Here is a 14,906-nt window from a genome sequence, read left to right on the forward strand (position 1 = left end):
CCAGTGAGACACTAATCCCTGCTGCTGTGGTGAAGCCTGAGTTCACCTGTCGTTCTGGGTTATCAATATCCATGTTTCCTAATATAATGGACGCACAATACGTATGGTGGCCTGGAGGTGTCATACGCAGGGGACCCAGAGGCAGCTTAGACAGATCATGACCTCCATCATGCCCAGGCTCCATCACCCCTCAGAGCTGTAGCTAGATTAATTAGTAGCCTGTATCTACAAATCGTAGCTCATCACATGATCACTGGGCCTATTCTACCGTACAAACATTTCCATTATTACTCAGCTGTTAGGTGAAAAAAGACTGGTTTAATCACCTGGTCACTTGATGAAGACCAAGTCTGGTCTTCAACACTGCACCAAACAGTAAGACAATAAACTGAACAACAGCTGAGGAGATGTGTGGAACAGACACTCTCTAGCTACTGGATCTCCCACTTACTGGTACTGTAAAAAGAAAACTTCAAGCCCTGTACTTGGAATCTACATTCAGTTTGACACTGCATTAACATAACATTATATCATTACATCACATTACGGCATACGATGTGAATGACATCACATTTCGTCTTTAGACTGCTATTCATGGTAGACAGAGATGCTACATATGTCCTTGCTGTCAGCTTGTCATCTCTCTGTCATTGAGGTTGTTTCAATTCACCCAGTAGCTTGGCTTCCACAGGCAAATATAACATATTCCTCACTGAGGGCTTGTCATAAACATTTATATGGAGCTCTGCTTCCTTATCAGAGCCACGTAGTAATTTCCTGTTCCATTATATTTAAACGGCTTTTGGGCTAATGAACCCGAAGCAAACCTGGCCATTGTAATTGGGAGGATTAGGCCTCCAGAGTCAATCTTTGATTTCCCATCAATCTGTGAGTGGGAGAGCATTATTCAGCTGATGCTCAATAGCTTCAATAGCTTCAATAGTGTGTGTGTGTGTGTGTGTGTGTGTGTGTGTGTGTGTGTGTGTGTGTGTGTGTGTGTGTGTGTGTGTGTGTGTGTGTGTGTGTGTGTGTGTGTGTGTGTGTGTGTGTGTGTGTGTGTGTGTGTGTGTGTGTGTGTGTGTGTGTGTGTGCGCGTGCAAGGAAGGGTTAGAGATCATGCCAAAGACAAGTGGGGAAGTGGGTGAGAACAAGTTAGGAGTGGTACTTATTAGACAAAGAGGGAAGCATTCATATACAGTTACGTTACATAACATCCATTGCAGGGGTTAAACATCAGGAGAAAATGCACATCTCATCAAGGTTAAACAATGGAGGTCAGTTGTTATATTGGACTCCATATTGGACTACACCAGAGTGACCACCTCCACTGTAACAAGCACCAGTAGGTCAGGGGTGACTGAAGTAATGGAGGTCAGAGGTTAGGGGTTAAAGGTTTCTCCCTGAGGAGGCCCATTCTCCAGAAAAGGCTGTGTCCATTAGTGTTACAGTATCGCTGAGTGAGGAGAAACAGAGAATGAGAAAGGAGGGGAGAGAGAGAGAGAGAGAGAGAGAGAGAGAGAGAGAGAGAGAGAGAGAGAGAGAGAGAGAGAGAGAGAGAGAGAGAGAGAGAGAGAGAGAGAGAGAGAGAGAGAGAGAGAGAGAGAGAGAGAGAAAGATTCACAGGGTGGTATGGTGGTGTATGCAGGGGGCAGGGCACTGTGGGGCAGTGAGGGGGTCAGTATCACGAGGTGACAAACCCACTGAAGAGACTCACTACTAGGGGAAGGTCCGGTCCAGTACACGCTACAGGCGAGAAGAGGAGAGTCACATTCAACACTTCTGATTGGTCAATTGAAAAAAAACCTGTGCTTCTGGTGAGAGGTCGCGAGTACTCCAGGGACTGTGGGGTCCATTCCATTTCAACTTAGTCAATGAAATTAATGGGTTTATGAAAACGTTTTATTAAAGCATTTTAGTTCGGGAATTGAAAATTATCCAATCACTACCTGAATTGGCTAAACCGAAATGGAATTGACCCCATCCCTGGTCAAATCAAATCAAATAAATCTTTATTGGTTGCGTACACAGATTTGCAGATGTTATCGCAGGTGCAGCGAAATACTTGTGCTTCTAGCTCCAACAGTGCAGTAATAATACCTAGCAATACAAAACAATATGCACATAACATGCTTGTAAAAGCATGTAAAAGCCTGTACTAAACATCGGAAAAATGTACAAGAGGAATAACAACTATACTCTACTTAGGCTAGATGTACTGTGTATAGTTGATAGTCACTGAGGTGAACGATGATCATTGTCTGAAATCCTAACACATTACCAAACAACACAGTGGAAAGTGCCCTTCGTCACTCACCAGTAGAGATAGTAGAAGAAAGACAGGACAAAGAAGGACATCTTGCACCAGGCCTCTTTTTGGCAGAACTTGAGTGTGTCCCCGTTCATGACCGAGGCTGGGTCGTAGAGGAGCTCCTTAGTGTCTGTGGGGCTGTGGAAGTACCTACCGAATAGGGACACGACACACGAGGGGTAGTTGACCCGTAGAGACGGAGGGACGGAGGGGAAGATGAAAGGAAGAATGGAGAGATGGGGGATGAGTAGGGGGACACATGAAACATCTGACTGTTCATGATTCGTATGATTACGTTGTACATGATTAAAGGTTGTAGGAATTGTAATGCATGGTTATGCATATACGTAGGTACAGTGGCTTGCGAAAGTATTCACCCCACTTGGCATTTTTCCTATTTTGTTACCTTACAAACTGGGGAAAAAAGGGATTTTGGGGAGGGGTTGTATCATTTGATTTATACCACATGTTGTATGTAAGAAAGATCCTAAATATTTTCTATTGTGAAACAAAGAACAAATAAGACAAAAAAAATGAAAACTTGAGCGTTACTATTCACATAACTACTGCGTAACTATTCACCCCCCCCCAAAGTCAATACTTTGTAGAGCCACCTTTTGCAGCTGCAAGTATCTTGGGGTATGGCTCTATAAGCTTGGCACAGTAGCCACTGGGATTTTGGCCCATTCTCCAAGGCAAAACTGCTCCAGCTCCTTCAAGTTGGATGGGTTCCACTGGTGTACAGCAATCAAGTCATACCACAGATTCTCAATTGGATTGAGGTCTGGGCTTTGACTAGAACATTTCAAGACATTTAAATGTTTCCCCTTAAACCACTCAACTGTTGCTTTAGTAGTATGCTTAGGGTCATTGTCCTGCTGGAAGGTGATCCTCCGTCCCAGTCTCAAATCTCTGGAAGACTGAAACAGGTTTCCCTCAAGAATTTCCCTGTATTTAGTGCCATCCATCATTCCTTCAATTCTGACCCGTTTCCCAGTCCCTGCTGATGAAAAACATTCCCACAGCATGATGCTGGCATCACCATGCTTCACTGTGGGGATGTTGTTCACGGGATGATGAGAGGTATTGGGTTTGTGCCAGACATAGTGTTTTCCTTGATGGCCAAAAAGCTCAATTTTAGTCTCATCTGACCAGAGTACCTTCTTCCATATGTTTGGGGAGTCTCCCACATGCCTTTGGGCAAACACCAAACATGTTTGCTTATTTATTTTCTGTAAAGCCCAGCTCTGTGGAGTGTGCGGCTTAAAGTGGTCCTATGGACATATACTCCAATCTCCGCTGTGGAGCTTTGCAGTTCCTTCAGGGTTATCTTTGGTCTCTTTGTTGCCTCTCTGATTAATACCCTCCTTGCCTGGTTTGTGAGTTTTGGTGGGCGGCCCTCCCGTGGCAGGTTTGTTGTGGTGCCATATTCTTTCAATTTTTTAATAATGGATTTAATGGTTCTCGGTGAGATGTTCAAAGTTTCTGATCCGTACTTCTCCACAACTTTGTCCCTGACCTGTTTGGAGAGCGCCTTGGTCTTCATGGTGCCACTTGCTTGGTGGTGCCCCTTGCTTAGTGGCGTTGCAGACTCTGGGGCCTTTCAGAACAGATGTATATATGCTGAGATCATGTGACAGATCATGTGACACTTAGATTGCACACAGGTGGACTTTATTTAACTAATTGTGTTTCTTCTAGGTAATTGGTTGCACCAGATCTTATTTAGGGGCTTTATAGCAAAGGGGGTGAATACATACCCACCCACCACTTTTCCCTTTTTTTTAAACAAGTAATTTTTTACATTTCACTTCACCAATTTGGACTATTTTGTGTATGTCCAGTACATGAAATTCAAATAAAAATCTATTTCAATTACAGATTGTAATGCAAAAAAATAGGAAAAACACCAAGGGGGTGAATACTTTTGCAAGGCACTGTACATGTATTTAATTATGTTAATAGATACATGAACACATGGTTTATAATGATTTACCAATAGTTTGCTAATGACTAACAAACTATTCAGTAATGATTTATAAGTCGTTTGTACTAGACAGACTATTAAATAAATTGTGACAGGGCTTTTGAAATTCATGTAGAACAAGATTGCTGTAAATGAGAATGTGTGAGAGAATGTCTTGCCAGACAGTTTAATGTACCTGATAAAATAAAGGTTAGTCAAAAATAAATAATACAAAATCAGAACCATTCTGCCCATTCCATTTCTACTCATGCACCTAGTAACACCTGAAAAACCCAGCTGAACCTGAATCTCAACCCACTACTACTACTCTTACTACTACCATCTGGTAAGTCACTCCACTAACACATTTGCGTCATATAGTACCTCTACTGTTAGGACAAGCACCACCTGAGACAGTAGTGCCCTATTTCACAGCACACCATAACTCATTGCTGTGGGGTGGCCTATATTTCTACAACACACTGACTGACTCTACCTGATTGTGGGGCTCCACAGCACCTGCGGTAGCGTGAGCTACAGGCACAGACAGAGGGACCCACATGGAGGTTTGTAGAGAAAGACATCCCTCTCTGTGACAGTGAGGGGGCCATGGTGGGGGATAGGGAGCAGCTGTCTGTACCGTATGTGTGCTAAAGGATGTGTTCAGCTCAAAACACAGAGAGAGCGGGATCCCTTCTACTGTACACACACACACAAAAAGAAGATTCCTCAAGGTTCTTTTGGAAGGGTGATAGTTCTATGGGGATCCATAATAACCCAAAGAAACCTTTGAGCTCTTCAATGGTTCTTTACAGTTCACAAAATGTTTATTTGCTCTTTTAAAATGTAGGGGAGGCAGCTCATTACAATATTTTGGGGTATGGTTTGCATATAGCTCTTTTTGCGCAAAAGTGAGTGAATGTGTCATTCCACTAATGTGTTGTGTTATCTTGTTACTTATTATACTATATTACATGTCAGGCTCCTCAGAGGAGAAAGGTGAGGACCATCCTACTCAGTGAATTGAATAAAATAAAAATTGTGAAACATTAGAAAGTTATCCTTCTTAGATAGAACTATACCAAATATATTTGCATCACCAAATTAATGATTAAAACACTGTTTTGCACTAAAGATCTACAGTAGTCTCAACAGCACTCTGTAGGGTAGCACCATGGTGTACCCCGGAGGACAACTAGCTTTTGTCCTCATCTGGGTACATTGACTTCAATACAAAACCTATACAAAACCATGGTTCTCACCCCCCTTCCTTAGACTTACACAGTAATTATGATGACTTCCGGGGGACATCTTCCTTGCAGCATGAACTGACATGCTGTCCATCCAATCAAAGGATTAGAAAATCAATCTAGTACTGAAATCATAAACTACAGCTAGCTATTACTGCCGTGAATAAAATATGGTGAGTAGCTGACTCAAAAAGGTTTTTTCAAACTTTCACTTATGCTAGCTAATTGTGCCTGGTCAACATCCTGACTCAAAAAGATACGTATGTTAGCTAGCTGGCTAAGGCTATCCAACACCTCCAATTCAAGGTAAGCTTTCGGTTTTAGAAATGTATTGCCACCGGGGGCCTCGGGTGTAACTGCTAAACTGCTTGCTGTACACTACTGTGTGATTGTACACATGGGTTGGATTGTGGGTGTACTAACGCGTTAGTTCTTGTAGCTATGTTGACTATGATGTTAGCTAATATGGTGACAATGATGTAGGTTGTGTGTAGCGGTTATGGTATGAAGTTGTTTTTTTTTCACCTGGTCACAGACAGCTGTTGTGTTGTGCACCGAAGTCTACAAGTGATAATGATATATGACTATGGCCAGTGACGGTGTCTTGTGAAAGACTCATGTATGGCCTTGTGTCAATTGAGAACAGTTGACTAAATCAGTCTGTGGTTCTCTCCTCAGGGACCCCCAGCTGTTCCAGAGATAGCTCACTTGATTCAACTTGTCAGTGAACACAATAATAAGAATTTAATGTTAACAATATAATATGGCTGACCAGAATTTTAAAAAAACCTGTGTGGTTCTTCAAAATAATCTACAAAGAACCTTTAAGATTTTGAAAGGTTATTTATTGAACCCTTCTCCATAAAGGTTTTATAAAGAACCATAAATAATTGTTCTATATAGCCCCAAATAGGGTTGTAAACATAGCGGAAATGTTTTTGGTGCTATATAGAAAATAAATGGTATGGTTCTTTATAGAACCTTAAGAAAGGGTTCTTTATAGCAACATACAGGTTCCATTTAGAACCTTATGAGCGTGGTTTTTTATTGAACCTTCAATAGCACCAAAAAAGGGTTACGCTATGGTTACAAGCTTAATAACCCCTATCTGGTACCATTTAGAACAGTGGCGGTCAGTGCCGTTTCAGATTAGGGATGACAAAAAATGTTTTAATGAGCATGGCCTTATTTCTATTACATCATATTGGATGACTGTCATTCATATTCCAATGACCCAGCTCAATGTAACAGTCATAGGTTTAGGCTACTACATGATACTCAAATTTTGCCTATACCCATCATGCCTATGAATGAAAGCTTACAACGTAGGTGCACACAGGTCGAGAGACAAATTTGATGTGACAGTGACACATGGATAGACAGTGAAATCAATACCACCTTGCACATTGTTGCCTGCATCTAGCTGATAGTGGGTGTAATCATTAGTCCAACAGTTGCAAACGAGAGTTTCTATTGGATAAATTCAGGTATGTTTATCCCCGTTTTGTTCCGTTTGCTTCTGTTTGTGAAACGTTTTTCAACAGAATCGGAAAGATTGAATACACCCCGTTGAATTCTTTCACAGCCATGTTTTATTCCTTCTTGCATCTACGTTATGCGCTCTCCTTCTTTCACTTCTTCCCTTCACTTGTGGACTTCAATGCACAACACATCAGCTGTATGTGACCAGGTGACAAAACCTTTCCAAGCCAAACCGCTACACACAGCCTACATCGTTGTCACCATATTAGCTAAAGTAACGTAATAGTCAGCATAGCTAAGAGAACTAACGCGTTAGTAAACCCACTACAATTGTGCAGTAACGTTACAGTGTACTGTAAGCAGTTACACCGGCGGGCCCCGGTGGCAATAAATTAGTCAAACCAAACGCTTGCCTTGACTTGGAAGAGTTCCAGTGTTGTGTTGGATAGTCATAGCTGTTTGAGCAGGGTGTTTCAGTAGGCTAAACTAGCTAGCTGCATTTGCTAGCTGAGTACTGTAAGTGAAACTGAAAAAAAATGACAAAATCTCTCTGTATTTCTCTCTGTACTTCTCTCCCTTCATTTAGGAATAAATTAATTTGTACAAAACTGTAACGATTTTCTCTCTTTTCTCTCTCTTGAGTCAGCTACTCACCACATTTTATGCACTGCAGTTCTAGCTAGCTGTAGGTTATGCTTTCGGTACAAGATACATTCTCTGATTGGGTGGACAACATGTCAGTTCATGCTGCAAGAGCTCTGATAGGTTGGAGTACGTCCTCCGGAAGTATTCATAATTACTGTGTAAGTCTATGGAAGTGGGTGAGAACCACGAGCCTCCTCTTTTGACGAAGCTTTGGAATTGGCCTTAAACTGAGACGTCTTTCTCAGAAATGTAGCCACTGCTTTAAATCGGCATGTACAGTATATACATTATCTCCGCTACTCAGGTAGTGGTGCTCCATTCCACTGTGTTGCTGCTGCTAAACCTACATCTAAACCTCTCTACTATCCTGTGTGTCACTGAGCCCCTGCTGCATGTGGAGGTGGGGAGGAGAGGCTGGCAGAGAGGCAGAGCCAGTGGGGGCTGATGGTGAGGAGAGGAGGGGGACGCGCTGAAGACATCAGGCATCAGCTGTGCTCACTGGGAAGGAAAACAGAAATGGACAGATCTGTAGCTGCTGTGGGTCACCCTCCCCCATATCTCTGTATCACTCTCTTTATTTCTTCATCCCTCTATCTTTGTCTCTGTGCCTCTCTTTCTCTCTCACCCCCCCCTCTCCCTGTCTCCCCTCAGATGTGTAGAGAAAACAGCATCTGTAGCCACTGGGCATCTGGCAGAGTCTGCAATTAATGAAACAGTGAGTGCTGCTGCGTAACTTTAACTGGCTGAGCAAAACAATCACAGAGTTCTGCAAGTGATTCAATCAAATAACGAAACAACAACAAGCCCAAAGAAGGGAGAAAACAACATATTCATGGGAGGAAGCCTTGACAAGTGACCAATTTTCAAGGTGAGATTTCAGTGCATCATAACCAAAGTCACTAACAGCCTGTCTGTCAAATGACAAATGCTCAAGTCGTTAAATACATACATCATATAATATAATACATACATAATATAATACATACATAATATAATATAATACATACATAATATAATACATGCATAATATAATACACGCATAATATAATACATACATAATATAATACATACATAATATAATACATGCATAATATAATACACGCATAATATAATACATACATATATAATACATAATATAATACATACATAATATAATACCTACATACATAAATAAGTGCTTATCTTCTGGGAACCATACTGAATTAATGGCATCATACAAAATGAAAGAAAGACAAGAAAAGACTAGTCTAGCTTCGATAGTTACCTCCATGTGTTGTAGAAGAACAGAGGGATGTTGAGGCCTACTGTCAGCCACTCCTGGGCACACAGGAACATGATACAGAACAGCCCATGGATAGAATACTCTGGAAGCACCAACTGGCAGGGAGAGAAGGAGGGAGGGAAGGAGAGAGAACGGAAGGGGGGGGTAAGAGGGAAAGTGAAATGCTCTTGAGAGAGGTCATTTCACATCAAATCTTCTCATTCACAGATTATTCATCACCATTTGACATGACGTTAAGGCCGTGCTTGTGTCTAACACAGTTTGTCATGCAAAAACTGGCGCACTTGCATTTTCCAGCCCTAACGCCAGGTTCGGCTATTTTACCTGTCTTAAAAACATGACCCGAAGTGCTAAAAGCTGGTTTTATGGCATGAATTTTGACAGCGGAAACACAGCCTATGGAACAAGAGTAGCCTAATGTCCCCATGTACTTTTTGTATTGATTTGTTGTTAATAAAAATGTAAAATTAAATGAAAATAGAAATAAAAAGACAAACAAATAAAACAAAACATTTACAAAAAGAGTAGCCTAATGTGACTTGAAGCCTGCATACTTCGTATTTAGAAACATACAACCAAGCATAGCCTCCCCTCATCTCAATGGCGGCTTTTTTGTTGACCCAATGCAATCTGGAAGTAATCAAAAAGACTGTCAATAAAGAGTTTGGCTCCAGAAGCTTCTTGGAAATAAATCTTAATCCCCAAAACTTTATTAAAATATCAAGTTTGAGAGGAGTGAAACAGTGAGCTAACATTCCCTTTTTATCTATGAATTGTAGGCAGGCCCACATTATTTTAGCCATGCAGGTACCGTTTTGGAGGTCCATTAAATCCTCCATAGTCTGAGTTGTTTTAATATTATATGCCCACGGGGAGAAAATAATATGCCTGTAAGTGTGGCATAGCCTATTTAAAACAAGTTGTTGTTTAGTTTTATTTCAAATTTGATTAGAATTATTTATTCTCTTTTTAGGCCTTATCAATAATGAATTTAATCTTGCTTATTGACAATGTTTGGCATGTCCATGCTCAACCATAATGCAATTTACAGTAGGCCTAGCCCCTGTATCAGTGTGAATGCTATTGAAGTCATGCAATTACTTAGAACAATGTGAACTGCAAATTTAGCAAAGATGGGATAGGTCTAAATTTTGTTATTTTGTTTCTGTAAGCCATTTGATAAACTATTACGGACTAACATTGAAATTGGAATTGAATCAAAGGCCATGCATAAAAGACAGTAAATACACAACCTAAAGCAACCATATATTTCGCCATGGACCAAGCCTCGACACACCCACAACTTGTTAATTCATCAAAACCCAGCCCTTTCGCGCCAATAATAGTGAAAATATTACAAATATTTCTGACACACCCCTGAACCTATAGTGCTACCGCCTGCGTTTAGATTTACCATTGTGTTAGGTTAGTTAAAATAGAGCTCTAAATATACACTGAACAAAAATATAAATGCAATATGTAAAATGTTGGTCCCATGTTTCATGAGCTGAAATTAAAGATCCCAGAAATGTTCCATACACACAAAAATCTTATTTCTCGCAAGTGTTGTGCATACATTTATTTACATCTCTGTTAGTGAGCATTTCTTCTTTGTCAAGATAATCCATCCACCTGACAGGTGTGGCATATCAAGAGGCTGATTAAACATGATCATTACACAGGTGCACCTTGTGCTGGGTACAATAAAAGGCCATACTGAAATGTGCAGTTTTGTCACACAACACAATGCCAAAGATCTCTCAAGTTTTGAGGGAGCATGCAATTGGCATGCTGACTGCAGGAATGTCCACCAGAGCTGTTGCCAGATAATTGAATGTTAATCTCTCTACCATAAGCCACCTCCAACATCGTTTTAGACCACGTGTAACCACGCCAGCCCAGGACCTCCACATCTGGCTTCTTCACTTGTGGAATTGTCTGAGACCAGCCACCCGGACAGCTGATGAAACTGTGGGTTTGCACAACCAAACAATTTCTGCACAAACTGTCAGAAACCGTCTCAGGGAAGCTCATCTGCATGCTCGTCTTCCTCACTAGGGTCTTGACCTGACTGTAGTTTGGCATCATAGCCAATTTCAGTGGGCAAATGCTCCCTTTTGTTGGCCACTGGCACTCTGGAGAAGTGTGCACTTCACAGATGAATCCTGGCTTCAACTGTACCGGGCAGATGGCAGACAGCGTGTATGGCTTTGTGTGGGCGAATGGTTTGCTGATGTCAATGTTGTGAACAGAGTGCCCCATGGTGGCGGTGGTGTTATGGTATGGGCAGGCATAAGCTATGGAAAACGAACACAATTCCATTTTATCAATGGCAATTTGAATGCACAGAGATACTGTGATGAGATCCTGAGGCCCATTGTCATGCCATTCATCTGCCGCCATCACCTCATGTTTCAGCATGATAATGCAAAGCCCCATGTTTCAAGGATCTGTACACAATTCCTGGAAGCTGAAAATGTCCCCAGTTCGTCCATGACCTGCATACTCACCAGACATGTCACTCATTGAAGAATTTTGGAATGCTCTGGATCGACGTGTACGACAGTGTGTTCCAGTTCCCGCCAATATGCAACTACTTCGCACAGTCATTGAAGATGAGTGGGACAACATTCCACAGGCCACAATAAACAGCCTGATCAACTCTTTGCGAAATAAATGTGTTGCGCTGCTTGAGGCAAATGGTGTTCACATCAGATACTGACTGGTTTTCCACACCCCTACTTTTATAGGTATCTGTGACCAACATATGCATATCTGTATTCACAGTCATATGATATCCTTATATGAACTGTAACTCAGTAAAATATGGCAATCATAGACAGCTCCAAACAATTACCCACAGGGCTTCACAATGTCATTGAGCAACTGGCTAGCCTGTAAATGTTGTAGTTTTTTTTAACCTTTATTTAACTAGGAACAAATTATTATTTACAATGATGGCCTACCCCGGCCAACCCCTTAACCGCTGGGCCAATTTGTATGCTGCCCTATGGGACTCCCAATCACGTCCGGTTGTGATACAGTCTGGAATCAAACCAGGGTATGTAGTGATGCCTCTATCCCTGAGATGCAGTGCCTTAGACCGCTGCGCCACCAGGGAGAAAATATACATGGGCAATTATCATAAACGTTACTCACTGATCTTGTGCCATGTCATGTGTTTGATAGCATTACTGTACATAAGCTTTCCATATTGAGTGAGTGGTGTCAAACACATGGTGGCAAACTGCCATCGGTCACTTTAATGAATCCAGCTTCAGCAGCTATTAGTCATCAGAGTGGAGCTCCAAACATGGTTAGAGTCTGACAAAGAGTGAGTACCGAGATTACAGAGTAGTCATTAGCACTAGCTGGGCCACATACAGTGTCTCTCCCCCCAAAAAGTCAGCGCCATCTTTCATCTGGTGAAAAGAACGCTGTGTGAAATAAAACATTTGGAGGACGCTAGGAGCCTACCCAATAAACGTTAATGCGTCAAGTCAAAAATGAAAGCCTTAGTTTAAATTGCGTCTGCTCTGAATAGTTTTTATAGAACTTTGTGGATATGATTATGGTACGAGTCAGGTGTGTTAGTCATAAGCGTATCCCATTGATTATTTTGGCACATAGTGGTGGAAGACTAAGGATATCAATACGGTAATACAACAGGATTAGTAGTTGTATTCATGTGCGTAGTCAACCTGAAATTCAATGTGATTGCCACCACAGTGCAGATAAATACAATGTCTTGAGTCCTGAATGCTCACGGTGTAAGCCCTGTTTCCAGCTCTGTGTTTGTGTAAACACACGGAAAGGGGTTTAAGGTTATTATGTTTGACTCATACAGAAGGTTTTATCCTAGGCAATACCAACAATACCAGGATTTGTGCTCCTTAGCGCCACAGATGTGCACTGTTGAAAACTCTAAAATATGTAACGATTTCAAAATAAAAAAAGCTTTCAGAGAAGGAGAAGGAGAGAAGCACCGGCCGAGAGCTACTGTACGTAGGATTAATGCTATTCCCTAATGCTATTTTACTGCTGCTCTTTAATTATATAGACCACTCTTTTATTTCTTATTCTTATTTAGTTTTATAGGTATTCTTTTTGAAATGTTTTAAACTGCATTGTTGGTCTACACCTGTTGTATTCTGTGCATGTGACAAATAAAATGTGATTTGATTTGATTTGATGTGAAGCCCTCCACACGTTCATGTATATTTAACAAGCTAAAGGTACAACTGGAGCCTTGTCTGAAACACCTGGACTTGTACATGATGTGCATTGGCTCTATTATACATTATTCACAGTGCTGCATACTCCCTAATAACATAAAAACACATTGGAGCACAGTGGAGAGCTCCGTAACAGCAGGTGATGGAGAAACTGCTGCTCAAACAGATCTATATATAAACACGACACTTCGCCATGCTCATTAAAATACAAATAGTCACGCTAAACTTTTTATTACCCCCACTTATTCTCAGCCCCCATCCATCAAGTCCAAATCCTACCCTCGCTGTCGCTTGCTAAACTCCTGCTGAATGCAGACAAACATTATGAACCACTCCCATGCTAATGTAACTAAATTCAACCTACAACCTAAAATACACTGTGAGCACATACATCAGTAGCAGTCATCACACCAACCGTGACTAAAACAGTGACATGATGGAAGACAAAGGGTTTGGTTGCGAGGCACACGGAGCAACACAGCTACATGATACTGTAAGTCTAACGACGAGGGGAGAGTAACAGCCCTGATGCTCTGTGTTGATTTAAAAAAAACAAATGTTAACCTTTATTTAACTAGCAAATCAGTTAAGAACAAATTCTTATTTTCAATGACAGTCTAGGAACAGTGGGTTAACTGCCTGTTCAGGGAAAGAACGACAGATTTGTACCATGTCAGCTCGGGGGTTTGAACTTGGAACCTTTCGGTTACTAGTCCAATGCTCTAACCACTAGGCTACCCTGCCGCCCCATTTGAATGTATAGGATTGATCCAGCTGTGTGGAGCTTGGGGCTCATCTGGGCCGAGCGAGGCTAGGATCAGCGATCTGTCTCTGGGCTCTGAGCCCTGAGCCCTGAAGGGTTCCTCCCTCTCTGTCTTCCACATCTGACCACCCCAGGGCACACATACACACACACTAGCCAGTGGCGAGGCAGGGCTCAACCTGTCGGCCAATTAGAGCGGACTCCTGTGAGGGCCCAACCCAGCCACAGTTCAAGAGGCCGGAGTGCCAAAGTGCTTTTCAAGTGTGATTTGAGGCAGCTCCCTGGGAGGGAGAGCAGAGCAACACTTGGAGGCAGGCTCTCTACAGCACACAGAGCTAATGACAGAGGGCTGCTGCTGCAGAGCGACTGCCACTACTCTACTCCACACTGGTGATCTACAGAGCTATAGCCCACTCTCCTCTACTCCACTCTGGTGATCTACAGAGCTACAGCCCACTGTCCTCTACTCCACTCTGGTGATCTACAGAGCTATAGCCCACTCTCCTCTACTCCACTCTGGTGATATACAGAGCTATAGCCCACTCTCCTCTACTCCACTCTGGTGATCTACAGAGCTATAGCCCACTGTCCTCTTCTGCACTCTGGTGATCTACAGAGCTATAGCCCACTCTCCTCTACTCCACTCTGGGGATCTACAGAGCTATAGCCCACTCTCATCTACTCCACTCTGGTGACATACAGAGCTATAGCCCACTCTCCTCTACTCCACTCTGGTGATCTACAGAGCTATAGCCCACTCTCCTCTACTCCACTCTGGTGATCTACAGAGCTACAGCCCACTCTCCTCTACTCCACTCTGGTGATCTACAGAGAAATAGCCCACTCTCCTCTACTCCACTCTGGTGACATACAGAGCTATAGCCCACTCTCCTCTACTCCACTCTGGTGATCTACAGAGCTATAGCCCACTCTCCTCTACTCCACTCTGGTGATATACAGAGCTATAACCCACTC

The 14,906-nt window shown here is 42.2% G+C and overlaps 1 protein-coding gene across 2 annotated transcripts in view; it reads right to left on the bottom strand.

Annotated features, from left to right (window-relative positions):
* The window catches only part of LOC109900792 (protein cornichon homolog 3), a 48,278-nt gene that overhangs the window by 2,337 nt on the left and 31,035 nt on the right, over positions 1 to 14,906 (bottom strand). Inside the window, exons 4-6 of one of the 2 annotated variants that reach the window (XM_031837247.1) lie at positions 8,916 to 9,028; positions 2,315 to 2,458; positions 1,715 to 1,743 (exon numbers count right to left, since the gene is read on the bottom strand). In XM_031837247.1, the coding sequence (XP_031693107.1) occupies positions 1,715 to 1,743; positions 2,315 to 2,458; positions 8,916 to 9,028 (286 nt within the window). The remainder of the gene's footprint in view (positions 1 to 1,714; positions 1,744 to 2,314; positions 2,459 to 8,915; positions 9,029 to 14,906) is intronic. The other variant, XM_020496614.2, reaches the window with a different exon arrangement.

This window comes from Oncorhynchus kisutch, linkage group LG12 (assembly GCF_002021735.2).
Source record: "Oncorhynchus kisutch isolate 150728-3 linkage group LG12, Okis_V2, whole genome shotgun sequence".
NCBI classification, from domain to species: domain Eukaryota; kingdom Metazoa; phylum Chordata; class Actinopteri; order Salmoniformes; family Salmonidae; genus Oncorhynchus; species Oncorhynchus kisutch.